The sequence below is a fragment of the Ochotona princeps genome, unplaced genomic scaffold (assembly GCF_030435755.1).
Source record: "Ochotona princeps isolate mOchPri1 unplaced genomic scaffold, mOchPri1.hap1 HAP1_SCAFFOLD_170, whole genome shotgun sequence".
NCBI lineage: Eukaryota > Metazoa > Chordata > Mammalia > Lagomorpha > Ochotonidae > Ochotona > Ochotona princeps.
The window spans coordinates 131,262-159,076 of NW_026699527.1; the positions used below are offsets into that span (position 1 = coordinate 131,262).

Here is a 27,815-nt window from a genome sequence, read left to right on the forward strand (position 1 = left end):
CTGAACGACACCACTGCACCTTCGGTCCATCATTTTATTACAAGCAGTAGTCCTGAGCCCCACCTTCCTGAGGGGACCCCAGAAGCCATCCATGCATTATAAATTACCCACAGCAGGGCATCATGCTAAGGCCAGCTGGACACTGGCCCTCCGCTGTAACCTCAGTCTCTCTGCCCGCAGGGACCGGCCCCGCTGCAGGCTCCTTCCAAGCTCGAAGCCTCAAGTTCCCCGCCCCACGGCCAGGACCCCAGGGCTCAGCAGTACTCAGAATAGTCTTCCTCCACGTAGTTGGAAGGGAACCAGCCAATCTGAAAAGAGAGAGGTGGCGGGTCAGGGTGGCCTCTGCATGGCCTCCCATGGCTCCCCAGCACACCAGGCAGGCCCTTCCCACCTCAGGCCATGCACCTGCTGGTCTTCCAACCCCCAGCACCCCTTCTACCCTCTTCCCACTTTTCCATCCTCCCCAAGCACCTGACACCACCCGGCTAGTGATACACCTGCTTGTTTCTGGGCTCTTGGTCTCAGTCCCTTCCTGCGTAGTTGGGTAGGGTCTAGTCTGTCTGATGCCACCAAGTCCCCAAAGGCCAGAACTGATCCTGGCACACAACAGGTCCTTGGCAAATAGTTTGGGATGGGTAGATGGTGGATTAAGATTACTGGGGGTAGTAAAGAGAGATGATAGATAAATAGGTAAAGAGAAATATACATATGCATGGATGGATACATGGGTGGGTGGTGGATGGATGGATGGTGAGTGGATCAATGAATGGGTGGATCAATGGATAAACTCAGCATCAGTGTCCTCCACAAGCGCCCTTGTCCAGGAGCTTGTCCAGACCATTCGTTCCCATATGTCTCCCCCAGCAGAGCCCAAGTTCTAACCAGGGTCCTCATGTACCTCCATGAAATATCTGTAAGGAAACAGCTAGAAGCAAGGCTGGGGGATCCAGAGGATGGTGACAGGGGACAAAACTGTGGGAAGACTCTGCAGTTTGGGGTCAAAACAAGCACCAGGCAGAGAGAGAGAGAGAGAGAGAGAGAGAGAGAGAGAGAGAGAGAGAGAGCCGATCGGCAGGGGCTGCCAGACTGCTGCGCTCCTGTCTGTTAGAGCTCACCCAGGTGGAGGGGCACCATGGCCGACCTGGGATCTCCCTCTTCTGCTTTCTCAAACACCTGCCAGGCTGCACACCCATCTGCCCCACCCCCTGCCTCACCCGTCCGTAGATCTCTCCACGCCACCAGCCCTGTTGACCCTTCTTGTTGAGGATTTTAATGATGTCACCCTCCTTCAGGGACAGCTCCGACCGGTCCCGGGCACAGAAGTCGTAACGGGCTTTGGCTGTGCCGAAGTACTTGGTGTTGGCCGCTGTGGGAGAAGACAGAAGTAGGGGTGGGGTAAGGGACCCATGAAGGGTCCCCTGACAGGTGGGGAGGGTCTCCTATCCCAGTATCATCTCTCTGTCCCAGGCATTGCCCAAACTCAGGTCCTAAGAACATCCCTAAATTTGCAACACTGTATAGGCAAAAGGAACAAGAAGATTCGGGAAAAGTCATTCCAGACTTAGTGATCTTTAAGAGCCCCCAGAATTGAGAGAGAGAGAGAGAGGGAGAGGGAGAGGGAGAAAAGCACATTTTAAAACTTTGTAGGGTCTGGCACAATGGTTCAGCTGTCTAATCCTCTACCTACAAGCGCTGGGATCCCATATGGACACCGGTTCATGTCCCAGCTGTTCCACTTCCCACCCAGCTTCCTGTTTGTGGCCTGGGAAGGCAGTGGAAGATGGCCCAAAGCCTTGGGACCCTGCACCCATGTGGGAGGCAGGGACCTGAGCACTTAAGCCCTGCCTGCTGCCTCCCAGGCATCCAGGTCAGCAGGGAGCTGCAGTCAAGAACGGCAGCCCTTCATCCAAAGTGGGACACAAGTGCCACCTGCTTGCTGGACGGGACACCCACAACTCTCGACCCAGGCTCTTCCTCCCCCAGTGGACCCCAGCCCACGTGCACCCTATTACCTGGAGGCCTGCTGATGGCTCTCCTCTCAGGCTCCTTGAAGGGGAACTGCAGGGTGGTGTCTAGGGACTTGAAGCAATCCTTCAGAGAGTTCTTCTGGTAAAACTCCACCAGCTCCTGGCAGGGAGAGTGACAGCGTGATGGGGGTCAGTCCAGGGAGCCGGCCCACGTGGAGGCAGAGGCAGGATGAGAGGAGGAAGCCCAAGCCTTCCTGCTTCCTACAGATGGGGAGGTGGGGTGGACTCATTCTCCTGAGACTTAGGCTGCTAATGTCTAAAACACAGACAAAAATCCCAGGGCACTGAACTGAGACATGCTGGACTCTGCTCCAGGGGGCCAGTCACTCGGTCAGAGCTCAGCACCAAAGTCCACAGGCAGGTGGGCACCACTGGGGATGGCCGCATCCCCCATTGTAGCATGTGGGTTCCAATCTCAGTGCTGCTCCCTACTGGCGTGAGCCACGGGAAGTGGCCAAGCATGGCCCAGGCACTTGGGTTCCCTGCCATGCACGTGGGAAGTCCTGGCTTCAGCATGGGCCCCAACGCTAGTCACCACAGCCATGTGGAGACTGAGCCAGTAGATGAAAAATTTCTCTCTCTTTCTCTCTCTCTCTCTCTCTCTCTCCCCCCAATCCTTCTCTCTGCACTTAAGTTGGCACTTTCAAGTTCTAAAGGCTTGTGTTTGGCAAGAGTGAGGTTCTGTCATTCTGTGTTGCAGCTGGAAGACATAACCTCGGTTTTACCCATCTGTGAGGTGGGAACCCACTGAGTAAGCTGAAGTCCTAGCTGTAATTAATGCTCTAAAGGTGCTCTCTGCTCTGACTAGCTACTACTACTATTATTATTATTAATTCATTAATTATATTAATTATTACTCTGGTTGTAGCTCCTGAAAGGACTAAGCTGGAGAGCAGTTACCCTGCTGTGCTCCCTGGAGGCATGGGGACCACTCTGAGTGTGGGGAAGCAGGGGTCCCAAGATGGAGCCCACAGTGAGGGGTTCCCACCTGGGTCAGGGGGACCACAGCTGGGGAAAACGGGGTGCCGGGCTCCTACCGTCAGCCCCCGGAAAGCCTTCTTCTCCGTGATGCGGTACAGTCCTTCCGCAGTCATAATCTTGATGTGTTTCACCTCGACGTTACACCTGGAACCGGCGGGAGAGAGAGGACTCAGCATGGAGTCCAGGCCACATCGTCCACTGAGGACAAAGTGACCCAGGTCCCCTGGGGTCAGGGGCCACAGTCACCCTGCCAGTTCACTCCTCCTGGAGCTGTGCTGCTCAGAGACTTCTCCTGTGGAAACCGAGACTTGTGCAGAAAGTGTGGACAGGGATGCAAGGATCAGGTGGAGGCCCCCGCTTGGAGGGCCACAGGATGTGACGGCTGTGGGAGGAGGGACCCACTCGTGCCAGTGGGGTCGGCAACAACAGGGGCTGCTCAGCAGGTTACAGTACCACCTGCCATTTCCACATCCGCCCTGACCGCCAGTTCAAGTCTCAACTACTCCATTTCTCATCCAGCTTCTTGTTAATGTGCCTGGGAGAGCAGCAAAGGGTGGCTCAAGTTCTTGGGTCCCTGAACCCATGTGGGAGAGTCCGGTGAAGCTCCTGGCTCCTGGCTTCAGCCTGGCCCAGCCCTGGCTGCTGCAGCCACTTGGGGAGTGAATCAGCAGATAAAAGACTCTCTCTCTCTCTCTCTCTTTCTCTGTCTGCTGTGTGTGTGTGTGTGTGTGTAACTCTGCCTTTCAAATAAATACACCTTTAAAAAAATAAAAACAACTCCAGGGATCTCCACCTCTGGTGATAGAACCACCTAGATGAGCAAACAACCACTCCCCTGTAGTAAAATTCCTAACTATGCTGAGACAAGAGATAAGCTCTAACAGGAAAAAAAGGAAACTTCCAGAAGCCACACAGTGAAGATGAAAACTAAGCCCCAAGAGCCAGGGATGCCAATGCGGGTTGGCTGAGCTTGGCGACCCATGAGCCTGCAGGGCCTAAAGGTCATGTACACATGAAAAAACCGGCTCCTGGGGCCACACACCATGGGGACAGCACCCCTGCTTGGTGCCCTTGGGGAGGCCTGGCCAGAAGCTACACCCAGCGCCAAGGGTGGACAAGAAGACCCCACCCATCATCACTGCACAGGCACTGACTCAGACCCAAAGCCATGGGGAAATTCACACCCTTGGACCTGCCCTCCTGCAGGCTGGGAAGAGCTGACCCTTAGGAAATTGACCTCAGTGTCACAGCTCACATACTGGGAATCCCAATGGAATAGGGTGTAAAGCCATCGGGTGAGCTGGGCGGTATGACACTCCCACGGGCAGAACCACATGGAAGTGACAATTCTGCTAGAGTTGGGGTGCGGCAGAGCCCCTGAAACGCCATCTGGGACCCCCAATCTCATGTTGGAGAATCGGGGACTAGCTCCTGGCCCTGTTCCCTGCTCATGCACACCCCCAAGGGCTTGGGCCGCTGCTGCTTCTACAGCAGACAGATGGAGTTCTTGGTCTCTGCTCAGCCCAGTGCTGGCCTTCTAGGGAGCGAACCAACAGACGGAAAATCTTTCTCTCTCTAACCCTTCCTTCCAAATAAAGGGAGGAAGGGAGGAGAATGAAAGGAGTACTGGGGACCCAGCAGAGACTCCTGTGACGGGGAGCTGAGGTCGGGACACACCCCTTTGACCCTAAGGCACAGGTGCCTGTGGGAGAAAGGAGGGGTCCAGGAGGGGAGAGTTACTTGATGCTGATGGCAAATTCGGCTGCGTCCTTCACCCTCTGCCGCACCAGGAAGGTCCCATCCGAGCGGTTGGTGAGGATGCTCTCGGCCCCCGCACGCTCCATGGGGCCGGCGTACCTGCAAAGAGAGCCCAAGTCACACAGGGCCCCAGCATGGGAGACACCCTCCCCGTAAACACACACACACACACACACACACACACACACACACAGCCACACGGAGGTTGCCTCTCCCACCTGCCAGCCCCCTCAAGGTACAAAAGCTACCCCAACCCCAGAGATGTGAGAATGTGGAAGACGAAATGCCCAGCTTAGAGAGGGCAGGGGGATGTGACGACGGCAGCTGATGCTATAGAACGTGTCCACCGCGTGCAGGGTCCGGGACCAGGCACACCACAGGCTCACGGAGCCTCGAACACCCACAGGTATAGCATGCTGCCTTTGGCCTCTTTTCCAAGTTACTGGTCCAAGGGCACACAGCTGCATAATGTGGGAATCGGGATTTGAACCCAAGTTAGCAAGAAAACTTCCACTCCTTACTGCTCCAAGTGAAAGTGGTAGTCAGAAAGGGGGAGGCGCTGCTATCATCACCTTCATCATCACCATCATCATCACCTTCATCACCATCATCATCACTATCATTATCTTCATCATTGCCTCTGTAACCACAATCCCCCAAGTCCAAGGGCCTGTCTTCACCTTCCCTTGCCCTCAGCAGGTGCACAGCCCTGGGATGGACACAGAGTAGCCCAGAGCCTGACCCCTGAGAATCAGTAACTGGCTCATCCAGAGGCCCCTCCATGCCCAGACTGCTCCCCCTCCACAACCAGAAACCCCTTGTCAAAGAGCACATGGTAGGATGCAGTTCTACTCACCAGAGATGGACAGACAGGTCCTGAGGGGGGCCCTAGGACACAGAGAAGCCAGCTGAGGCCATAGGCCACTGACTGCAGGGCCGCTCACCCATCCATTCACTCCACAAGCACGGTGCTATTCATGGCAGACACAACCCTAGCGCCAAGGGGGAGAGGTGCTCCCGGGAGTCCAGGAACGTGGGGCTGTCCTCCCACCTGTTCTGTACAGCCCTCAAATCAAAGACAGTGTCTACTTTTTTTTTTTTTCAATAAGTGAAGGAATTCAAAAGAAGAATGCTCCGTGGCATGTGGGGATCCCATAGACTCCACCTGTCAGTGTCGGTATGTAAAGTTTCATGAAAACACAGCCACGCCCACTGGGGTATGGCCCCTCTGCGCTTTCTCATGTCCTATCCTGCCGATCTTTAAGAAGGAGGGAATTCTCGGTCCGGTGTGGTGACCTAGCAGCTAACATCCTTGCCTTGTATACACCGGGATCCCATCTGAGTGCCAGTTCGTATCCCAGCTGCTCCACTTCCCATCCAGCTCCCTGCCTGTGGCCTGGGAAAGCAGTGGAGGACGGCCCAAAGCCTGGGGACCCTGCACTCGTGTGGGAGACCTGGAGGAGGTTCCAGACGCCTGGCCTGGGACTGGCTCAGCTCCAGCCGTTGCGGCCACTTGGAGAGTGAATCAATGGATGGAAGGTCTTCCTCTCTGTCTCTCCTCCTCTCTGTATATCTGACTTTCTAATTTAAAAATGATTTTTTTTTTTTGTAAAAAGGAGGGAATTCTGACACCTGCCATGAACCTGGATGGGCGTGGACGACCTCGTGGTCACTCAAGTGACCTACACTCTAAAGTGGGGAGCCCGATGCACAGAGAAACAAAGTAGCCAATAGGGAGGAGGGGTCATGGAGATGGGGGCAGGGCACCCACGTGTCCTGGGAACAGTTGGAATCTCAAAAATGTCATCTGACAATGGAGAAACTATAGGACAATATCTTGCAGGACACTGGCAGTAAAAGGTGAACCTGGGCTGCGGGCTTACAGAGCAACACACAGGCAGGGCCAAGGCTGTGTCCCATAAAGGCAGACCCTTGGGATGCCCAAGAAGGTTCTGTCCTCTGTCAACTCCCTCAGCCTGTGGGCAAAACCCAAGGTGCATAGGGAGAAACGGGGTAGAGAGGGGGTGGTCGATGACTCCGGGCAGGGGGGCCATGGGGAGTCAGGTCTTGTCCTCACAGCTGAGGCTTGGGTTCACGCGACACCGGGCAGGAGAGACGCCCACCTGGGCTGTGAGGGGCTGGGGTCGGGGCGGCACGGAGGCACTTACATGCACGTAGGGCTTCACTCTGTTACAAGGAAACCAGCCAACCTCGTTGGTCGCCGTGTTCCTGCCCTGCAACCCAGAAGACAAAAACACGGGGAGGTTACAGGGCATCCACGTGCGTGTCTGTGTGTGTGTGTGAGTGCGTGTGCGACTGTGTGTGTGTGACCATGACTGTGTGTGACTGTGTCTGTGGCTGTGTGTGGCTTTGTCTGTGTGGCTGTGTGCCAGTGTGTGTCTCTGTGTGACTGTGTCCTTGAGTATGTCTTTATGTGTGTGCATGCGTATCTATATGTCTGTGTGTGAGTGTCCACCTCTCAGTCTAGAACCCTCTATGAACATCACCCCTCCCAGGCCCAGCCTCCTGAGCCAGGGGTGCACCTGTTCCCAGGGGCCCCCTTCCCTGGCCCCGCCCATTTCCCCGCCCCATCCCGCACGGTCCCAGCAGCCCCTACCTCCCACCAGCTCTGCTCTGCCTCAGCCTTGGTGAGCTCCACGATGTCCCCCAAGCCGAGCTGCAGGAAGGGTCCGAAGGCTCCAGGGGGCGGGGGCAGCCCGAAGTACTCCTGGAAGACTTCCATCTTGGGTAGGCCTGGAGGATGGCGAGGAGGGGGGTGGGTGGGTAGGGGAGGCAGATGGCCAAGGGCTCGCCCACTGGGGTCCCACAGCAAGAGTAGGGAAGACTGACAATGGGGACTGCGGCCATTGTGGTAAGGACAGTGCCAAGTGCAGACCCCATTTCGGACATCTGCTGCACCCCCTGTGTGTATGCCCAGGAGGAGCTAAAACATGGCCACCCCAATCTGAGCCCCAGTTGCCTGCAGAAGACCACCCTGGGAGACACAAATGGGGGCTGTGGGCGTGGACCAGGGTGTGGCTTGGCATGGGTGGGTCTGCCGCCCTGTTGATGCCCACCCTGGGGAGTCCTTGGGTTCCTGCCACCCACGTGGGAGACCCAGGTGGGGCTCCTGGCTCCTGGCCTCAGCCTGGCCCAGCTCTGGCTGTTGGCAGGCAACTTGGAGAATTGAACTGACAGACTGAAGGCTTGTTCTCACTCTCTCTCTCTTTTTCTGCCTTTCAAATAAAATGGGAATAAACCATGTTTCAGCATTGAAAAATCAAAGGTAAATTTCTGTGGCTGTTTTCCCCTGAACTTTGGAACACCCTGAAGTATGCCCCCCTGTTGTTCTCACTTTGCTAATAAAGCTATTGGTCATTAAATCATAACACACTTAAATATATCTACCCGCATGTTGATCTTTTACTCTACTGGGTTGAGGTCACAAGCATCGAGTGTGCTGAGTCTTACGGAGCGAATGGCGTCATGACATCATTGTGATGTCATCGTCACATCATCCTCATTTCCTAAGCATCCACAGGACAGTTGTGGTACTAGCACAACACCTTCCACACCGCATGCGTAACACGTGCCGCATGTAAGGCCGTGGACAACACGCATGGTCTGTGCAGACCTTGCATTTAGTCACCAGCTCCGGGACTCGGAAAGAAAAGATTTCATTTCCTTGCGCTCATTTTGGTCTCTGTTCCTTAGCGATGCTGTTTCCCACGGCCTGGACCAGCCCTCCCATGACTGACTCCCACCATTCGCTCAGATCCCCATGGCCATGCTGCCTCCTCCAGGAAGCCTTCCCTGAGTGACCAGATGCTTTGGCTCATCCAGCTCCATGCACCAAGGCACCACAGCCAAACGACCTCAACCAACACCCACCTCCCCGGCTGGGGGGGGGGGGCGGAATAGAAGAAGGCAGGAGGCACAGTTAGGGCTTCAACCCTCCCCCACCCCACCCCGACTCACTCCCTCCCTCTGCCATGAGTTCAGACAGCAGGTGGTCAGCGGAAGCCACCTGTTGCTAGCGTGAACCCCCTGCCTTTCTCCAAGCAAAGTCAGGACAAACGGGGGGCTCCCCGTGGGCTGCTGGGGGGGGGCAGAGCATAGTGGTTCGGTTGTGGGGGAGGGAAGGGACAATGGGGTGGCCCCTGCTGCGGTCAGCTAGTGGCCTGTGGACTCACCCAGCTCACTCCTCTTCTTCTCCTGCGCCCTGCGGTGTAGCTTGTCCTGGCATGACACATCAGCACTGTCAGAGTCACCTCCTCACAGCCCCGCCTGGGGATCCCCACTCCCCACCGCAGTGCTGCAGCAGCCCCAGCTCTGCGCAACCCCCCCCCCCCCCGGAGCCTGCAGAGGCCTCCCCCTTCTCACCTTCTTCAGGGTTCCAGTAAAATCTAGGGAAACAACCAGGACCCCGTTAGCACAGGAAGTCCCCGTGTGGTCCAAGCCCATCGCTCCCTCCCTTCCAACCCCCACACCACCCTGGGGGGAGGTGCAGGCACCTTGTCCATGGCGGCCACAGGGAGGTACTCTCCCCAGGCACTCCTTGTGTGCAGGAGCCCGGCAGCGATGGCAGCGATAGCCCTGGTAGAAGGTGCCCCTAGGGCGTGCAGGGATAAGGGTTTTGATCCGCGGGCATGGCCACCATTCGGCCAGCCAGGGTGGGAGGTCACAGAGTCACAAGTAAAGCTGAGCAGTGCCCCCTCCAACCCCCAGCTCCCAGGCAGGGGCCAGCCCAAGTCCCTCAGTGGGTGGAGGAGGAAGAGGGCAGAAAGTGAGGACCCAGGCCCAGCCACAGCCACCGCCAACCTCAGTAGCATCTGGCACGCCTTGCAGGAAGTGGTCTCCTCAAAGGAGAACATCTGGAAGTCGTGCCCATTGGCTGTGGCGTTCTCGGGGTAGATGTTGGAACTGTGGGGTCGAGGGGGAGAAAGCCGGGGTGTCAAGGCTTCTCTTGGCTAGCTCACATCCACTCACACAACCACAGGTCGGCGTGAGGGCTGCGTCTGCCAGTGGGCTATGGTGGGTCCTGGGGCTGTGGCTATGGGTGCGCGCGCGCACACACACACACACACACATACACACACACAGAGCAGACTCGTGGCAGCCAGGGGCTCAGAGAAGCCAAGGGAAGTGATGGCTTCCTAGGAACGGGGTCTCCCCGGGGAGCGAGGATGAGCTGGGGGAAGCCGGCAGGGGAGATGGGTGTGGGTGTGTGTGACAGGGGAGATGGGTGTGGGTGTGTGTGACAGGGGAGATGGGTGTGGGTGTGTGTGAGATGGTACAGATGCTAAACCCGGGAGTGGTCAAGCTTTCATCTTGTGGATGGAGAGAGAAGGAGGAAGAAATGGAGAAAGCCTTGAGCCCGCCCCACCCCTTTGTCAGACAAGCCGACCAAGGTCCCATGGCAGGTGCCAGGGCGGGGCAGAAGGGAGTATGGGGCACCCCCCCAGCCCTGGCTCTCCACCACCTCCCTTCCTGGGACGGCACGAGGCAGGGCCAGGGTACTCACATGGCCATTTCAAACTGCTCCATCCACTTCTTCTTCATCTCCCGGGTCTTGAAGAACAGCTCGTAGCCCTGGGCCCCCTGGTCCTCGATCAGGAGGAACATGTGACTCCACTGTGGGCAGGAGGCGCTCAGTCTTAGGGGGAGACCCCTCCCTGCAATCCCACACCCAACCCAGCTCCATGCCCAGGACACTTGGCCACAGACCCAGAGCTCTCTCTCTCTCTCTCTCACACACACACACACCCCTTCATAGGAGCCCACGCTCAACACGGCATATCATTCTTTCATTCTCGGGTGCACACACACCCCCTCCCCAGTTATGCACACAGGAGCACACATTGGTTACATACATGCACAATACACATCTATATGCCCATGGGCACATACACACACGTGCACACTTGTACCCACGTACATGCACAGCCACACACTCACAGAAGCCCAGCACACAGCCCGAGCCTGCCCTGCCCTGGGCCCACCCTCTCCCCACCAAGTCCCCGTGTCCGGACCCCCGACCTTTTTGTTCTCTCTCTCCCCGGAGGAGTCGTCGCGAACCTGGAAGCTGTGCAGGTTCACGAAGTCCTTGAGGTCGTAGGAGTCACCGCGCCGCTTGCATATGAGCAGGGCCTTGTCCAGCAGGAAGGCGTACCTGGGGGCAGCGGGTCAGCGCCCAAGGCTGTCCCACCTCCTCGCCGCTCCCTTCCCTCCACCTTCCTGGCCCCTCTCTTCTCCCTGGACACCCCGGCCAAGCCCACCTGCTGTCCACCTTGACCTCACGCAGCTCCAACGCTGCTTGCTTCCGGAGACCCTATCTACCGGTCTATTTATTTCTATTTGCACCCCCACTCAGGTGCCTCCCCAAATCCACGTGGACTCTGCCCACCTGCCTGTCTGGACGCCTGGCCCCACCCCGCCATCCTCCCCTATTCCGCCTTGGCTCATCCCTGCTCCCGCCTGGCCCTGTCCCCTCCCAGGCTCCACCCCAACCACATCTGGACCCTGCCCACCTGTCCATCTTGGAGCGCCTCTCCACCGAGGTGATCTTGAGCTCACCGTCCATTTTGGGCCGGCCGTAGTGGGCCAGGGACTGGTCCTGGGCAGGAGGCAGGTGGGGAAGGGGGGGTCTGTCCAGGGACCACAGCACAGGGGCACAGACGGCCTCCATGGCGGGGGGCAGGGGCCAGCCCACAGCCCTGCACACACCCCCACTGTGCCCTCACCAGGTTCTCGATGGATAGCTGGAAGTTGGTGATCTGCCGCAGCGTCTCGTTGTCACGCTTGACCTCGTTCACGCACTGCGCCAGGTCCTGCAGGGCAGGGCAGGGCAGGGCAGGGTGAGCCGGACGCCCCACCTCTCCATGCAGCCTACCCCCCTCTCATCCCCAGGCCCTGTCACCCTCATGGCGTCCAGAGCCAGCCGCAGGTTCTCCTTCTCCGTGGTGTCCTGCGTGTGCTTGACCAACTCCTGCGACAACCATAAAGTGACATGAGCAGATGCACCTGCGCCTCCTGCGCGCCCAAAGCTAGCCACCCCACCACTACGCAGCCCCGCCAGCTCCTGCCTGGCTTAGCCGGCTGTCCTGGGACTCCCACCCCACCCCCGTGGCCTGTGTCCACCTTGCACACACACCTGGAGCAGGAGGTGATATTTCAGGACTCGCTGCATGGGTACCATGAGCAGATCCCGCAGAGTGAATCTCCCGTTGTTGGCTCGCTGAGAGCATTCCTGGGGGAGGCAGCAGACAGCAAGCGCACAGGCTGCTGGAGCAACAGCCTACCTCCACCCCACACCTCTGGGTCAGGAAAGGTGCCAGAGGTGAGGGGTCAGGGGCCAGGGGTGGCTCTATAGCCCAAGGGGATGATGGAGGTCCAGCACCCTGCTGGGCTGCCCCAAGGGTCCCCAGCCCCACTTGCACCAGGTACACAGCTCCAAGTTGGCTCCAGATCAGTATGAACCTAGAGGTTGGCCCAGGCTTGGGGCACTGTCCATGCTCGGCTTTGCGCAGTCCCCACCCCTCCCCGATACCCTGGCTGCCATCATGCTATGTGTCAGAACTTCAGTCTGGTAATGGGAGAGTGGGTCAGCGCAGAGTTGGGAGTGTGGGGGTCAGCTGGGACCAGGACCCAGGGCCATTCTGACCCTGCTTCATTTCCTCCCTTGGACACACACCCACGTACCACATGCACTCACACAGTCACGCACACAGCCTTGGCCCTTGGCTGAGCCACTGAGATGATGCAGCCATCTCCAACCTGGAATGGAGTGGGGGAGCTGCCCCCTTCGCCCTTCCCCTCGCTCTCTTCCCCAGGCGGCCCAGCCCCCCACCTCCAGCTTCATCTGCACGTCCTCCCGGGCGGCGGCCACCTGGTCCAGGTGTTTGCTTGCCGACTCAACCTGACTGCAGTAACGGCCATAGACCAGGAACCTGCAGGAAGAGGGGCATCCCTCTGGTGGCCTCAGAGCAGCATCTCATGGTGTCAAACCAAAGAGTACTCTTCCCATCCTTCATAAACATGCATTGAGCACCTGTTGTGTGCCTGAACACAGGGCTTAAGGATGCCACCTCACCACCACCTAGCAGGTGCTTCCCCAAACCAACCATTCCTCACAGGTGAGGACCAGGGAGGCTCAGCCACTCGCTGAGGCTGCCCAGCAGCGCTGGGAGTCCCTGGCCCATTCCCACCTGCACCCTGCAGGGCCGGCCAGCTGGCCCTCACCTCTCCTTGTATTTAATGAAGACCTGGTACAAGTTAGAAGCTGCCGGAGAAGCCAGAGCATCCTTCATCTCCTTTAGGAAGTGGGTGTGCACACGGAGCAGGTCCTGGACCACAGGGAGGTAGGGAGGGATGCAGGTGAGGACTGGAACCTGCCCCCTCCACTCCACCCTGCACGCTGGGATCTGAACCCGACCCCCTCCACTCCACCCTGCACAGTAGGACCGGAACCTGCCCCCTCCACTCCACCCTGCACAGTAGGACCGGAACCTGCCCCCTCACCCCACCTTGCACGCTGGGATCTGAACCTGGCCCCCTCCACCCCACCCTGCACAGTAGGACCGGAACCTGCCCCCTCCACTCCACCCTGCACAGTAGGACCGGAACCTGCCCCCTCCACCCCACCCTGCAGGCTGGGATCTGAACCTGGCCCCTCCACCCCACCCTGCACTCTGGGACCACAACCTGCCCCCTCCACCCCACCCTGCACGCTGGGACTGGAACCTGCCCCCCTCCACCCAACCTCCCACCAGGGACCCAGGCCGGTTCACCTCAATGTTAACAAAGATGATCTCGATGTCCTGTGGTTTGAGGAACCTCTGCAGGGGCTTCAGGAAATGCTGCGGCCAGGAGAGAGGGAGGAGACGGGGGGAGGTGAGGCCATGCCCTCCAGCCTAGGTGCCCACCCAGATGGACAGACAGAGATGGAGAGAGCTAAGATGGGAGGGACAGGAAGACAAAAAGAGGTGGGGCTCAGGCACCGGCTTGTGTGCAAGGTGTGGCATGGCAGGTGAAGCCTCCACCGGGGTTGCCGCCAGCCCCCACATTGGAGCTCTGATGTGAGTCCTGGCTGCCCCACTTCCCATCCAGCTCGCTGCTTGTGGCCTGGGAAAACAGTGGAGGACGGCCCAGGTGCTGGGCAGAGATGAGAATACAGGAAAAGCCAGAGAATTGATTAAAGAGGGACAAAGGGACAGAGAATCGAGAGGGATACAGCAAAGAGAGACAGAAAAGGGTCGATCCCAAGCAGAATGCAAGAGAAACCCAGAGACAAACAGGAAGCAAAGAAGCCAGGGACAGGGCCTCGGCCAGCCCCAGAGTGGGCACACAGGCCTGGGCACCTGCCTGCTCCGCCCCTACGCCCAGACCCACCCTTGTACCCAGCCACTCTTCACCCCTGCACCTAACCACGCCCCTCTGCCCGCCACAGCCCTGCGCCTGGCCCTGGCCCTGTAGCCACCTGCTGGATGGAGGCCAGCGTGTCCGTATATTTCTCCTCTGTTTGCTGGATCTCCCGCAGGCAGCAGCAGCGCTTGTCATATTCCGTCATCTTGGGCTGCAGGAGAGGCCGGCGGTGAGGCGGCCTGAGGCTGCTGTCCAGTTGCTTGCCACCCACCTACCCTCCAACCCACCAGGCCTGACCCTGCCCTGTCCACCCGGCCGGCCAGCACGCACCGGCGTGGGCAGCGGATCGGTGCGCATGAGGTCCTCGTAGATTTCATCTCCCTCGGCCTCCTCATTCTCCACACAGTCGTACAGGTCCTCATCCTCCTCCACCGTGTCGCTGCGGGGTGCACGGTCAGCAGAGGGAGGCCAGCTCAGGGGCCCCCACCTCCACCTGCCCCGAGCCGGAGCCCATCGGCTCCACCCCCCCACACACACACACTCACTCGATCTGGTCCGACAAGCCGCTGTAAATGTCTTCGTCACCCACACTGTCCTCATCGATGGGGAAGGGCCTGTGGGAAGGGGTGGAAGTGGGGTGGGAAGACACCCCAGGAAATGTGAGGCGGGGCAGATGAGTGGTGGGGCTGGGCAGGGTGGGACATGGAGAATCCGGGAGTCCCAAGGTCCCGGCCAGGTGGGTACTCACACGATCCCCTTGTTCTGGGCGATTTCGGTCCAGGACAGAGCAGATAGAGTGTAGATGACCTGCCAGGAGGTGACAAGGGCCAGGAAGTGATCTGCACGCTGTACCCCCAGAGTTCTCCACACTTGCTCTAGCCCTCCGCTGCACAACCTCTGACAGTTCTGGGCTAGCTCAGGGTGGACGCTGACGCCATGGCATGTGGGTTAAGCCTCCATTTGCAGTGCTGGCATCCCATAGCAGCACCTGTTCGAGTCCCGGCTGTTCCACTGCTCCATCCAGCTCCCTGCTACTGTGCCTGGGAGGATGATGGAGGAGGATGGGCCAAGCTCTAGAGCCCCTGAACCCACGTGGCAGACCTGGAAGAAGCTCCTGGCTCCTGGTTTCAGCCTGGCCTAACTGCAGCCTCTGTTTCCCTTCAACCATTGGGCTCCGGGAGCCCAGCTCACCTTCCCAAAATCCTGCACATCGAACAGGTCGAACGCCTCAAAGAGGTCGCTCCGCTTGAGGCCGAATTTGTCGCAGCAGGTGGAGAGGAAGGTGCGGATATTCTTAAGACACAGGAACTGTGGGGTGGGGGAGAGGATGGGGAGAGAGCGGGATGGGGTGTGTAAGTCAGTGCAAGCTACGAAAGCAGCTGCCACGGCTCAGTCCCCTCCTGCCCGCAGGCCCCTCTACACCCTGGACAACACAGGAAAAATCCTAACGCGGTCACTGAGTCCAACTCTCATCAGCCCCATTTGGACAGCCCTGACAACCCGGGGATGCCGACCCCCTCCTACCAAACACGGCGGGCTTTGCAGGACAGCCACGCACACGCGCACACACACACACACACACACACCCCATGCTGAACATCTCAACTCCCACACAGTTACTCTGCTGGGTCGCTTAGGGAATGACATCAGCAAAAGAAATCCATAGTCGTTCGGCACATACGCCTTTTCCTCATCCCTGTCCAAATATTGTTCACGTGCGATGGGTTGGGTCCGTTAGCAGGCACGGATACAAGAGGCCAACAGCACACACGTGTCTCATACGTGTGTCTCCAGGTTGTGGCTTTTTTTTTTCCCACATCCACAAGCGACCGCACCCCTTGTCTACACAATGCACACTTCACATTTGCTTTATGCTAAATCTCTTTGAAACAATAAATAGATATTTTTAAAAAGCAAAAAAAAGTTGGTGGAAAACCTTTTTAGTCCATGTGTTCTATTTTCTGTGTCCCCAACGACTTTTTGAGGTCCCCTCACAGGGGACTGATGTCAGGTGTTTGCGCCCCACAATGGCATTCTCATGCCTCCTTCCAGAAACTTCCCGACGCATGGCGTGTAAGACACACACGAAGCCATTCAAGAAACAATGCCCCTTGGTTGGGCACCATCTGTCCAGGGCCACCCACGGGCAGCCAGGGAGGTCCCTGCTAGGATCCCCCAGGGAGGACACAACCAGCCTGGCCACCTCCTTACAGGTGGGTCCCGGGGCGGGCAGGCACCTGTAAGGTCTCTGCACGTGACCCAACCACAGAAACCACCAGCACCCAGCAGAAGCAAGGGGGAGCCAGGAACCCAGCACCAGGAAGTCCTGACCTCGTGGAGATCAGCTGACTCCGAGCCTGCTTCCTGCACCCCCCCCAGTCATGTGATGCCTCCAAGCGGCGTGGGGGTCGGACAGGAGGGGACAAGTGAGTCATCACCGCTCCACTCCTGCAAAGTTCATTAAAGAAAGGAGGGTCGGCTCCATCACACAGCCACCGCCACTAGCAGCGCCTCTGACTGGTGGCAGCCAGTGGTGGCAAGTCTGCTTGCCCCAGGCTCCCACGGGGACACGACCGCCCCCCCCCAAAGCTGCTGACTGGGGCTGAGGTCCAGCCGTATGCAAATCAGTCCCCATGACCCGGTGTCACCTCGGCTTGTTCTGCCTCTTTCGCCAGCGAGTTCCTCCTCGCAGCCCCACACATCCCAATGCCAGACAGAGCCGGAAGGGTCGGCCTGCCGGAGGCTGGGGGCACCTGCTGGGGACGGCAGACCAAGAACCCCAGACCCCTCTCCTCTCCGTGCCAGCCCAGCCCTAAAGCTGCCATCTGCACCCCACCCCCACCAGCCACAGGGAGCCTGCCGGAAACAGGAAACGCCTGCTGTGGCCTGCCAGGGCTGGGGACTCCACCTTCAGCCCCTTGAGGAGGGAGGAAGGGAAGGGGCGGGACCCTCCCTGGGCTCAGGCTTCCCTCTTAGGGTGCCCAAGCTGTGCCCCGCCCTGTGCAGAGAGCAGGTGCCAGTGGTGCCTGGAAAGAAAGACGCCTGGGGCAGGGAATAAAAAAGGTAAGCTTGGATCCTGCCCAAAGGCCCAGCTGGCTAATCCTCTCCCTGAAAGTGCCGGCATCCCATAGAGGCACCTGTTTGAGTCCTGGCTGCTCCACTTCCCTTCCAGCACCCTGTTCGCGGCCTGGGAAAGCAGCAGAGGACAGCCCAAGGCCTTGTGACCCTGCACCTTCACGGGAGACCCAGAAGAAGCTCCTGGCTCCTGGTTTCAGCTCAGCTCAGCTCCAGCAATTGCAGCTGTCTCTTTCTCTGTAAACCAGCCTTTCCAATACAAGAAACTAAATAAAGGATGAAATGAGGAACCCACCACTTGGTGCCACCCACACAGCCCATGCTCATGAACTGTTGTATATGCCTTCTCATGTTCTAAGTTTAATTTGGGGGCAGGTGTTTGGCCTAGCAGTACGGACACCATCTTATCTTAGGATGCCTCCGTCCCAAATCGGGGTGCCTGGGTTTCACTGGCAGATCTGGCTCCCGACTCTGGCTTCCTGCCTGTGGGGACCCTAGGAGGTAGAAGGTGACGGCTTAGGTCCTTGGGTTCCTGCCACCCATGGGGGTGATCCGGGATGGAGCTCCTGGCTTCAGCTCTCTCTCTCTCTCCATGTATCGCTCAGCCTCTCAAGTTCATAATTTTTAAAAACACGCATGAAAGAGAAGTTTATTTAGCAAAATTTGGGAACTTCAACTCTCTTAAGAAAATGCCCATTTTCCAGTTCTTAGCCTGTCTGTATTTGCTTTGTTTCCGTCCGTTTTAAAAAAGGAACTAAATTACCCAGCCTCCTTTGCACTCTGGCTTCCTGGTGAGAGTCAGCCAATGGGAGGCCCCGGCAGGAGGAAGAAGGGAAACCTGGGTGCAACTTCCTCCTGGCAGAAAATGTGTCTCCTGGAACAGCTCTGGGGGAACAGGTGTGACCCATGACTCCCGTTCCCTTCGCTTTTAGGCAAACCCAGAGTTCAATTTTCTCTGCCTGAAAGACCAATAAGGAGTCCTGCTTTCCTGGATGAACCCTGAACGGGAGAACCCCAAAGATCATCAAACACCTGGAAGGGTTTGCAAGTACCACCCAACAAATCATGTCCAGGTACAGGCATGCAGGAGTTTATGGTGAGGTACCTTATGGGGCCAGGGCAGTGGCACAGTGGACACAGCCACCACCTGCAGTGCTGGCATCCCATATTGTCAGCAGTTCAAGTCCTGGCTGGCTGTTCCACTTCCCGTCCAGCTCCTTCCTTGCAGCCTGGGAAAGCAGTAGAGGATGGCCCAAAGCCTTGGGACCCTGCGCCTTGATGGGATACCTGGAAGAAGCTCCTGGCCTCAGACCATCCCAGCTTTGGCCATTGAGGTCACTTGGGGAATGAACCAGCAGGTGTAGGTGTGTGTGTGTGTGTGTGTGTGTGTGTGTGTGTGTGTGTGTCTGGTTCTTCTTACCGCTCTATCAGACTTTCTGGGTTGGCTGCACTTATAGGTTGCATATGCTTTTTCTACTTCCCAAGAACACTTGAAGTACTTGCCAGCTTAAAGATTTGTTTTTCTTGAAGGAGAGACAGAGGGGAAGATCTGTCCGATGATTCACTCCCCAAGCGGCTGCAACAGCTGGAGCTGAGCCAATCCAAAGCCAGGAGCCAGGAGCTTCTTCCGGGGTCTCCCACGCGGGTGCAGGGTCCCAAGGCTTTGGGCCGTCCTCCACTGCTTTCCCAGGCCCCAAGCAGGGAGCTGGATGGGAAGCGGGGCCTCCAGGATTAGAACCAGTGCCCATAAGAGATCCTGGCACATTCAAGGTGAGGACTTTAACTGCTAGGCTGTCGTACTGGGCCTGGCTCAGATTACTTTGTTGTCAAACTTTTGACTTGTTAAGCAGAGAGTGCTCCTGTACACACACACACACACACACACACACACACACACACTGCCCACAAGTGCCAGGGCAGAAGCCCCAGGAGCCAGCAACTCGATTCCAGCCTCCCCACATGGGTAGCAGGGAACCCCCCAATGCTGGAGCCATCACCCAGCTGCCTCCCAGGGTCCCCATCAGCAGGAAGCTGGAGTCAGGTGCCCACGTTAGGTGTCCCCACCGGGCATTCCAATGTGAGGCACAAGACCAGAAGCCTATGGTTATGGCTTCACCCTATAAGGTAACAGGCTACCCCTTCCCTCCTCACTTGAAATAGAAGGAAACATGTGTCCAATATCCCAGAGCCCCACACATCTGATGCCTATACCCACTACATTGTGTGGAGGGCTCTCAGAATGCAGGCAAGACAGTGGGGACTCCAGTGTGTTGGGAGCTCTCAGCTGCCATGAGATCCTATCCCTCCCCCTCTGGAGCCACAACCAAAACTTGTCCCAGTAGCATGGGCAAATGTCCCGCCAGGCCCTGAGCAACAACCACCTGCCAACCAGCTCCAGCCTGCCCACGGCCCCCACTAAAATCTCTCAAGTCCCACCTTCACTCACCCGCCCCACCTTCACTCACCCGCCAGCTCAGGTATCAGGCCATTCTGACCCCAAGGAGAACCTGCACTGCCAACTGTTTTATCATGAACTTCGGTCCTCCAGCCCCGTGGAGGAGGCAGCAGCCGTGGCCTGAAGTCATGCCAGTTTGCAGAGTTTGCTTGGGGCAGTCGTGGAAAGCAGACACACAGCCCCCTTACCCTGCGCGTGCACGACAGGCCTGTCCCATGTCACAGGTCCCTCCCCCCCAGTCAGCATCACGGATGTCGCTGATAATTGTAAAATACGGGAGTTGACACACTCAGAGACATCGTCCATCCCATCCCCAGTCCTGGTCACTAACAGGTCACTTTTGCTGGGCTCCACCCCGTGGCAGGAAGCTCACCCACTGTGTGCACTCTCCTAGCGGTCGCTGACCATGTTTGGGGACATGTGGTGGTCTTGGTTCCCGGAGGAGACACTGCAGGCGTCAGATACCCCGGTTGAGGCTGGGGAGGCTGCTCACCACCCCACACAACACAGGGTGACTCCCAGGATAGTGAAAGATCTACCCCCAACATCAAGAGGACTGGGACCAGCTGTGGTTCAAGTCCCGGCTGCTCCACTTCCCATCCACCTCCCTGCTAAGGCACCTGGGAAGGCAGTGGAAGATGGCCAAAGCGCTTGGGCTCCTGCACCCACGTGGGAGACCCTGATGGAATTCCTGGCTCCGGCTTTGGTCTGGCTGCTTCAGATGTAAAATGAAATTTTCTGATTTTGTCTCTCTCGAACACTCTCTGGCTCTCCATTTCTCTGTAGGTGTCTAGCTAGCTCCATCTGCTTTCACAGGGATCAGGAGAGGAGTCTTTGGCATTGGCTCCAAGCTGCCCAGACCTGGGTGGGCTGCAGGCACGCCCCGCGGCAGTTCAGCCAGCTGTGACACAGACACCTGCCCCCTGAACAGACTTTGCTTATTTCCGGTGACTTTTCCAACATAGGATCCCAGATGCTCGGGAGAAACATTTGCAGTCAGGGACCAGAACCCAGGTCCCCCACGCCCCAAAACCCAGGTCGCAGAATGCCACGGTTTGTCCATCACCACAATGCCACTCAGACCTTGGCGAGTCCAGCCGCCCCCACCCCAGGGACGTCCACGTGCAGCCCTCACAACATGGTGCGTCACCTCCTCCAGAAATCCCACCCTGACTGAGCCCTCCTCTCATGATACCCCAAGATCCATCGCACCCCCACTGCTGCTCTCCTGTGCCATGGACTGCCCGACTCCTTGCTAGCTTCCACAGACACCCCAAGGCCTGGGAGACATCCTCGCCACGGTCGATGCAGCGGTGGGATCCGGATTGGCGGCAGCGGTCTCATTGCCAGCAATGTGGAGGTTCTGACTCCTGCCGCAGGCACGTCACCAGGGACCAGCAGAGATGGGACGAAGCCGCAAACCAGTCCCAAGCCAGAACTCCTACAGTAGCACTCATGAGACTTCCCGGAAGATCTAGCCTGCAGGTCATACGGTCCCCTCGCCCCGTGTCCAGAAGTCACTTCTGCTGTGGAGACTGGGCCATGCGGCGACAAGCAGATGAGGCCTTCAATGGGTTAAAATCAGGCAACCCGGGGACCAGTGCTGTAGCCTAGGGGCTAAAGTCCTCACTTTGCACATACCAACGTCCCATATAGACACAAGTTCCTGTCCTGGCGGCCCTGCTTCCCATCCAGCTCCCTGCTAAGGCACCTGGGAAAGCAGTGGAGGACGGCCCAAAGCCTTGGGACCCTGCATCTGCGTGGGAGACCCAGAAGAAGCTCCTGGCTCCTGGCTTTGGATCGGCTTAGCTGCAGCCATTGGGGAGTGACCAGCAGATGGAGGATCTTTGTCTCTCCTCCTCTCTGTAGATCTGCCTTTCCAACACAAATAAGTAAATAAATTGGGCAACTCAACGGGGCAAGTCATAGTCTCCCAAGCTCCGTTGTCTGTGAAGTCAGTGAAGGGTGGGGGCGGAGACTTTGTTCATCTGAAGACTCAGCCAGCCTGACTACACTGTTCTGACCAGAGACGCATCCCAGCAGGGGAGGCAGAGACCCAGACGACAAGATTTAAAAAGAACCAAGACACGCGGGGGCGGGGAGGCCCAGCATTACGATGCAGTGGGTTCAACCTCTGCTTGCAAGCACCAGCATCCCATTTCAGAGCGCCGGTTCGAGTCCCAGCTGCTCCTCCACATCCCACCCAGCTCCCTGCTTGTGGCCTGGGAAAGAAGTCAAGGATGGCCCAAAGCTTTGGGACCCTGCACCCGCGTGGGAGACCAGCTTCAGCCTGGCCCAATCCCAGCTGTGTGGCCGTTTGGAAGTGAACCAGCAGATAGATCACCATCTCTCGCTCTCTCGCTCTCTCACTTGCCGTTCAAGGAAACAAGCCTTAAACCTTCACACCGCTAGCATGTGGCTTTGGAGTCTGGGAACCAGGAGGGGGGATAGCAACCCACCCTACACTGAAGCATCAGCCCCTACGTTTGCCCACATGGTAATCAAGACCCACATGGGCTCGGGCTCGCAAAATTCCTAAGTACCTGACCTGAACCAGAAGCCAGCTGACCATATCAACTTGTGTCAAGAAAGAAAATAACCCACCAGCAACAAAAAGGCCAGTAATCCTGAAAGGAGTGAAAACAAAACAAAAACAAACAACAACTAAAAAAAAAAAAAACAAAGGGCAAAGATGAGCAGATCTAAATAGCTCAAAAGCACCACGAGGGGACATTCTGCTTGCCCAGGCTCCCAGCAGGAGGAAGGCAGCCAGGCTGGAGCCGGAACCCTCCCGAGCCAGCCAGGCCCCTCACTCCCTGTCGGCCAGCCCCATGAGATCAGTGTAGACGGAACTGCAGGGCAGCGCCTGTCACTCACACAGAGGCCTGGGTGCTGCCCACAGGTCACCCCGCTCCCAAGGCCGGCTCCACATGTACAGTAACAGAAACTATCACACTTCCTCGGGACTTTCCTAGGTTCTTGGGTCACAGCCCGTTGACCCATCCCGACAGGACTTAAAGAGAATTCACTCTTTGGTGGCCCCACATTATGGTGCAGCCGGTGAAGCCACTGCTTGCAGTGCTAGTGAGCATCCCATAGGAGCAACCACTCCCATCCCCTCTGTTCTACTCCCCCTCCAGCTCCCTGCTCCTTGTGTCCACATGGGAGACCTGGATGGAGCTCCTGGCTCCTCGGCCTTGCCAAGTCCTGGCTGTGACAGTCACCTGCAGAGGGAAGCAGTGGATGGAAGCTCTTTCTGTCTCTCCTCTCCTAACTCTGCTTTTCAAGGTAGATAAACAAATCTTTCAAGAAAAGGTCTGTCATGTGATGATTTGATATTTGTGTGTCAATATTGTGCAGTGATGACCACCACCTAATGAACTGATACATCTGTCACCTTGTGTCGTGATGGGGTCTGTGTGTGTGTGGTGACATGGAGGATACAGTGACAGGCTGATGACTGGAGTGAATTTTGTTACTGATTTTCGACACTTGCCAATTATCCATCAGTAGGGAGGCGAGGGGCGGCCACCCCATTCAGCCACACAGTATTTTTATAAAGGCTAATTCATCCGCTGGAGTCCTGGCTCCCACTCCGGACTCCAGTCCCCTGTTCACACCCACCCTGGGTTGCTGGGTGGCAGCAGGTGCCTTGGGTCCCTGCCACCCACGTGAAAGACCCACCTAGAACCTCAAACTCCCAGCTTCCTCCTGCCCGGCCCAGCCTCCATGAAGGCACCTTCCTGGGGTGTGAACCATGAGAAGGGAGCTTCTCCCCCATCCTCTCTCTCTCTCTGCCTCTCAATCGACAAGTCTCCAGCTCATGTAAAAAGCTGACCCAGAGGTACACGGGGTCGCTGGTGTGACAATCAGGCGGACAGCCATGCGTCTGAAGAGAGAGCTACACGAGCCAGCCACAGCGCCTTCCCCCACCAAGGCATCACACACAGCAAGATGAGGCCCGGATGGGTGGCCTGCAGTTCGTGGAAGTGCTACGTGGATCTAACGCACCCTACAAGAAAGGTGTTTTCTTGAAGATTTATTTACTTTTATTTGAAATGGCAGTGTTACAGAGAGAAAAATCTTCCATCCGCTGGTTTACTCCCCAAATGGCCACCATGGCCAGAGCTGAGCTGGTTCGAAGCCAGGGACTTCCTCCACATGGAGTGTAGTGACCCTAGGAGTTGGGCCGTCCTCCACTGCTTTCCAGACCACAAACAAGGAGCTGGATGGGAAGTGGAACAACCAAGTCTCGAACCAGTGCCCCTATGGGGTGCCGAAGCTGCAGGCGGAGGCTTAGCTTGCTACACAGAGAAGCATTTTGAAAGAAAGTCACTGGGCCCGGTGTAGTGGCCCAGTGGCTAAAGTCCTCTCCCTGAATGTGCCAGGATCCCATATGGGCACCGGTTCTAATACCGGCAGCCTCACTTCCCATCCAGCTCCCTGCCTGTGGCCTGGGAAAGCAGTGGAGGACGGCCCAAAGCCTTGGGACCAAGAAGCTCCTGGCTCCTGGCTTCGGATTAGCTCAGCTCCAGCTGTCACGGCCACTTGGGGCGTGAATCATTGGACAAAAGGTCTTCCTCTCTGTGTGTGTATCTGCCTTTCCAATAAAAAAAAATAAATCTTAAAAATTTTTTTTAATAATTTTGAAAAAGAGTCACTCATTGTCACTTGGCCTCAGAGTCAGTTTCTGGCTCCATCTCACACCCCAACACGGAATGTGTGGGGAGAATTTGCCCAGCCTCAACCTGTCTCCACAAGGTCCCCACCCATCACTCCCTCCAGGCATCACCACACAGGCACCTGCACCCCTACCCCATGGCCTCTGCACGAACGGGCCAGACAACCTGCTCAGCCCACTGCTGCCCCAGGTCCACACGGCTCCTCGGCCGATCTCCAGTGTTGCCATGTCAGTGAGGACCCCTAATTGATGTCAAACTACGGAATCCATCCAGAGAGGGTGCAATCCTGCCATCTGTGACGGTGCGGAAGGAAGCAGAGGCCGAGACACAGTAAACCAGGCAAAGCCAGGAGCTGCCTTTGCGCTCCCACTCCCCATGCAGAATCCGAAAGGAGCTGATTTCATGCAAGACACGTGTGGAGTGGCAGCGACCAGAAGCTGGGGTGAGGGCGGAGATGGGGGTAAGAGACAGTCGGCTAACAGCTCCCTTGTTAGACAGGGCTTAGAAATTCTCTTATCCTGGGCCCGGCACAATAGCCTAGTGGCTAAAGGCATGCACCTCGGTCCCATATGGGCAGCAGTTCTAATCCAGGCTGCTCCACTTCCCATCCAGCTCCCTGCCTGTGGCCTGGGAAAGCAGTGGAGGACGGCCCAAAGCCTTGGGACCCTGCACCTGTGTGGGAGACCCGGAAGAGGCTCCTGGCTCCTGGTTTTACATTGGCACAGCACCAGCTATTGTAGCTGCTTGGGAAGGGAACCAGTGGATGGAGGATCTTTCTCTGTGTCTCTCCTTCTCTATAAACCTGCCTTTCCAATAAAAAATAAATAAATCTTTTTTAAAAAGTTTTCAACACAAAAACATGGTGTTAGGAAAGACATTCTCGCTCTGATTCGAACATGATATACGTATCGAGACAGCACACGGTACCCCACCTACATGGACCAAGGGGAAAAGTGCCACACAGCACTCCCAAGCCCCTTTCATGCTGTTTCTTCAACACACACCACACCACCTGCAACGCAGGCATGTCCCCAGTTGTTCACCATCGGCTTTCCCCACGGTGACCCAAGTTCCTCATCAATAGGAGACCGTAACTGCCCAGCCTAGAGCAGGGCCAGGCACACGCAGCACTGGGTTGGATGGATGGATGGATGGGTAGGTGTGTGGATGGATGGATGGATGGATGGATGGATGGATGGATGGATGGATGGATGGGTAGATGGATGGATGGATGGGTGGATGGATGGATGGATGGATGGATGGATGGGTGGGTGGATGGATGGATGGATGGATGGGTGGATGAGTGGATGGGTGGGTGGGTGAATGGGTGGGTGGATGGATGGATGGGTAAATGAGTGAATGGATGGATGGGTGGGTGGGCGGATGGGTGGATTTTTCTGAAGAGAAACCCTTGTTTATGTGTCATTCCCCCTTGTGGAGTCCGCTCCCCCTGCCCTTCCACGGAGCACAATCCACCGGCACCCAGAAGGTCGCTTGCCATGAGCACCCTCCGTACACACGCCCTCCATACACAGGCCCACACCCCCATGCACCAGGCACCGATGGAATGTCACAGGGAGATGACACAGGTGGAGGAAGGGAATCACAGAGCCCCCACCGATTAGGGTACACCCCTACCCAGCCAGGGGCCCGACACAGCCAAAGATGACACAAGGAGAAAACTCGTTCTGCTTCTTCAAGACCACGCACAAATGTAGACAGTACCAGACAGCGTCATGCCCACACCCCGGAGCTCCGGATGAGAGCACACAGGATTAGGTCATGACAGTTGGAGGCGGGCTCTGTGTGCCAAAGTCCAGGACCACCACAAGGCCTCGGCTCAGCTCCCAGCATGGCCTGAAATAGAGCTCTCCTCCAAGGATTTCGGCTCCCTTGAGGATTCGCACCATGATCCGGCTTCAGCTCGGCCACACGCAGAGTGCAAGTTCACCCTGAAGTCTAGCCACTTTCCCGCCAGCAGCGTTACAAGGCCCTGTCACTCAGGGCCACATCTGGGGCCTCACACATTCCTCAGCCACTTCCTCCTCCTACTCTGGGAGCCAAGCCACCCGGCAAATGAAGGCAAATTCAGGATGGGTTGCCCACCCCTCCTCTCCATACACCCCCACTCCGCCCCCTGCCAGGGGCTGAGCCCCAGGGCACCAGAGGAAGATAGCACCTCAGGTCACTTCTCCCTGCTACAACTCGGCCCCTAAGAAATCCCCCTGACAGACCCCCCCAAAGTGTGTGACTTCCTCTTCTCCCAGCCACAGGCACCCCTCTGGTCAGGAAGGAGGCCCCGCTGCATCCAGCTGGCCCCCTGTCTTCTATTCTGAATCTCAGGCCCCCAGCGCATCAGAGACAAGCCATCATCCTATAGTGGGGAGGCTGGGGGAGACAGACCCCCACCTCCTTGCTATAGGGAGTGGGGGTGGGGAGGTGGTTGTGTCCCCAGAGATCCCCCCCACAAGAGGGCCCCATCTCCTGAGAGGCTCAGCCTCCTCCTAAGCCCATGGTACCAGGCCCGCCCCAACCGCATTCAAATCAGGATTTGAATACAAATCTTGCACCCGGTTGGGGGGGGGGTAGTGGGGAGAGGCAGCTACAGTCAGTTCTTGCCTCTCCTTGAAGCTGAAAAAAAGAGAGAGGGAGAGAGAGAGAGAGAGAGATTTTGCACCTCTTCTATGCTCCAAAGTCCCAGGACCTGAGCTAGACTCTAAGATTCTGGGCCCCCCATGCGCCTCACAGTGCCCCGGGGTTCAGGCAGGAAACCAAAGGGAAGGAAGATACAAGGGGAAGGAAGGGGCCGAGGCCCAGGCCCCGGGAGGAGACATGTGGGGGAGGAGGGTGGTGGCGGCCCCTCCCCCACCACCAGAATATGGGGGTGTCAGGTTGTGTGTTGCAGGGGGATCCCATCCAAGGAGATCAAATTTCAAGCATGCTGCTGGTCACTCAGGGCTACCAGGGACACCCGTGCACGCACCCACGCAGGATATGCCCCTCAGCTCGTCCCATCGGGAGGGGTTTTGAACCCCTCAATGTAACGTCAGCGTTCTGCGCCGCCTAGATGTGAACCAGGTCGAGGCCTGGCCTAGCAGCCCACCCCGGGATCCCCAGACTTCACGGGGTGGGAGGGGACCATTTCTGAGCCCCCTCCCTCCCGCCTCCAAGCTCACCTGGGACATCTGGGGACGCAGGTTGACATCACGGAGGTTGATGGCGTGAGGCAATAGGTTGTTGAGCAGCTGGCAGAGCAAGACGCCATCGCGCAGGGCCTGGGCCAGCTCACACACCTGAGCCCCCTCCCAGGTCACACGGTGGTTGGGTGGCAGCACCCGACACTGGATCAGCCAGTGGGTACACTGACGCCACAGTTCCATGGTCCCCCACCCCAGCCCGGCCAGCAGCTCTGCCAAGCCAGGCCAGGCCAGGCCCGGGCCCCGCACACCCTGGAGGCCTCCACCGCCTGCCTGC

The 27,815-nt window shown here is 57.5% G+C and overlaps 1 protein-coding gene across 1 annotated transcript; it reads right to left on the reverse strand.

Moving 5' to 3' along the window:
• Positions 1 to 20: 20 nt before the first annotated feature.
• On the reverse strand, positions 21 to 27,812 carry LOC101523885 (proto-oncogene vav). Its single transcript, XM_058659776.1, has 27 exons — positions 27,518 to 27,812; positions 15,321 to 15,437; positions 14,878 to 14,936; positions 14,675 to 14,743; positions 14,460 to 14,568; positions 14,245 to 14,340; positions 13,556 to 13,624; positions 13,008 to 13,111; positions 12,616 to 12,715; positions 11,920 to 12,015; positions 11,686 to 11,754; positions 11,510 to 11,596; positions 11,297 to 11,382; positions 10,806 to 10,938; positions 10,291 to 10,400; positions 9,588 to 9,689; positions 9,281 to 9,378; positions 9,150 to 9,172; positions 8,960 to 9,005; positions 7,384 to 7,520; positions 6,935 to 7,000; positions 5,623 to 5,654; positions 4,749 to 4,865; positions 3,065 to 3,152; positions 2,013 to 2,127; positions 1,215 to 1,366; positions 21 to 308 (listed from the first exon to the last, which is right to left on the reverse strand). Exons 1-27 carry the CDS (start codon positions 27,719 to 27,721, stop codon positions 255 to 257), a joined length of 2,538 nt encoding a protein of 845 aa, XP_058515759.1. The 5' UTR covers positions 27,722 to 27,812; the 3' UTR covers positions 21 to 254.
• Positions 27,813 to 27,815: the final 3 nt, after the last annotated feature.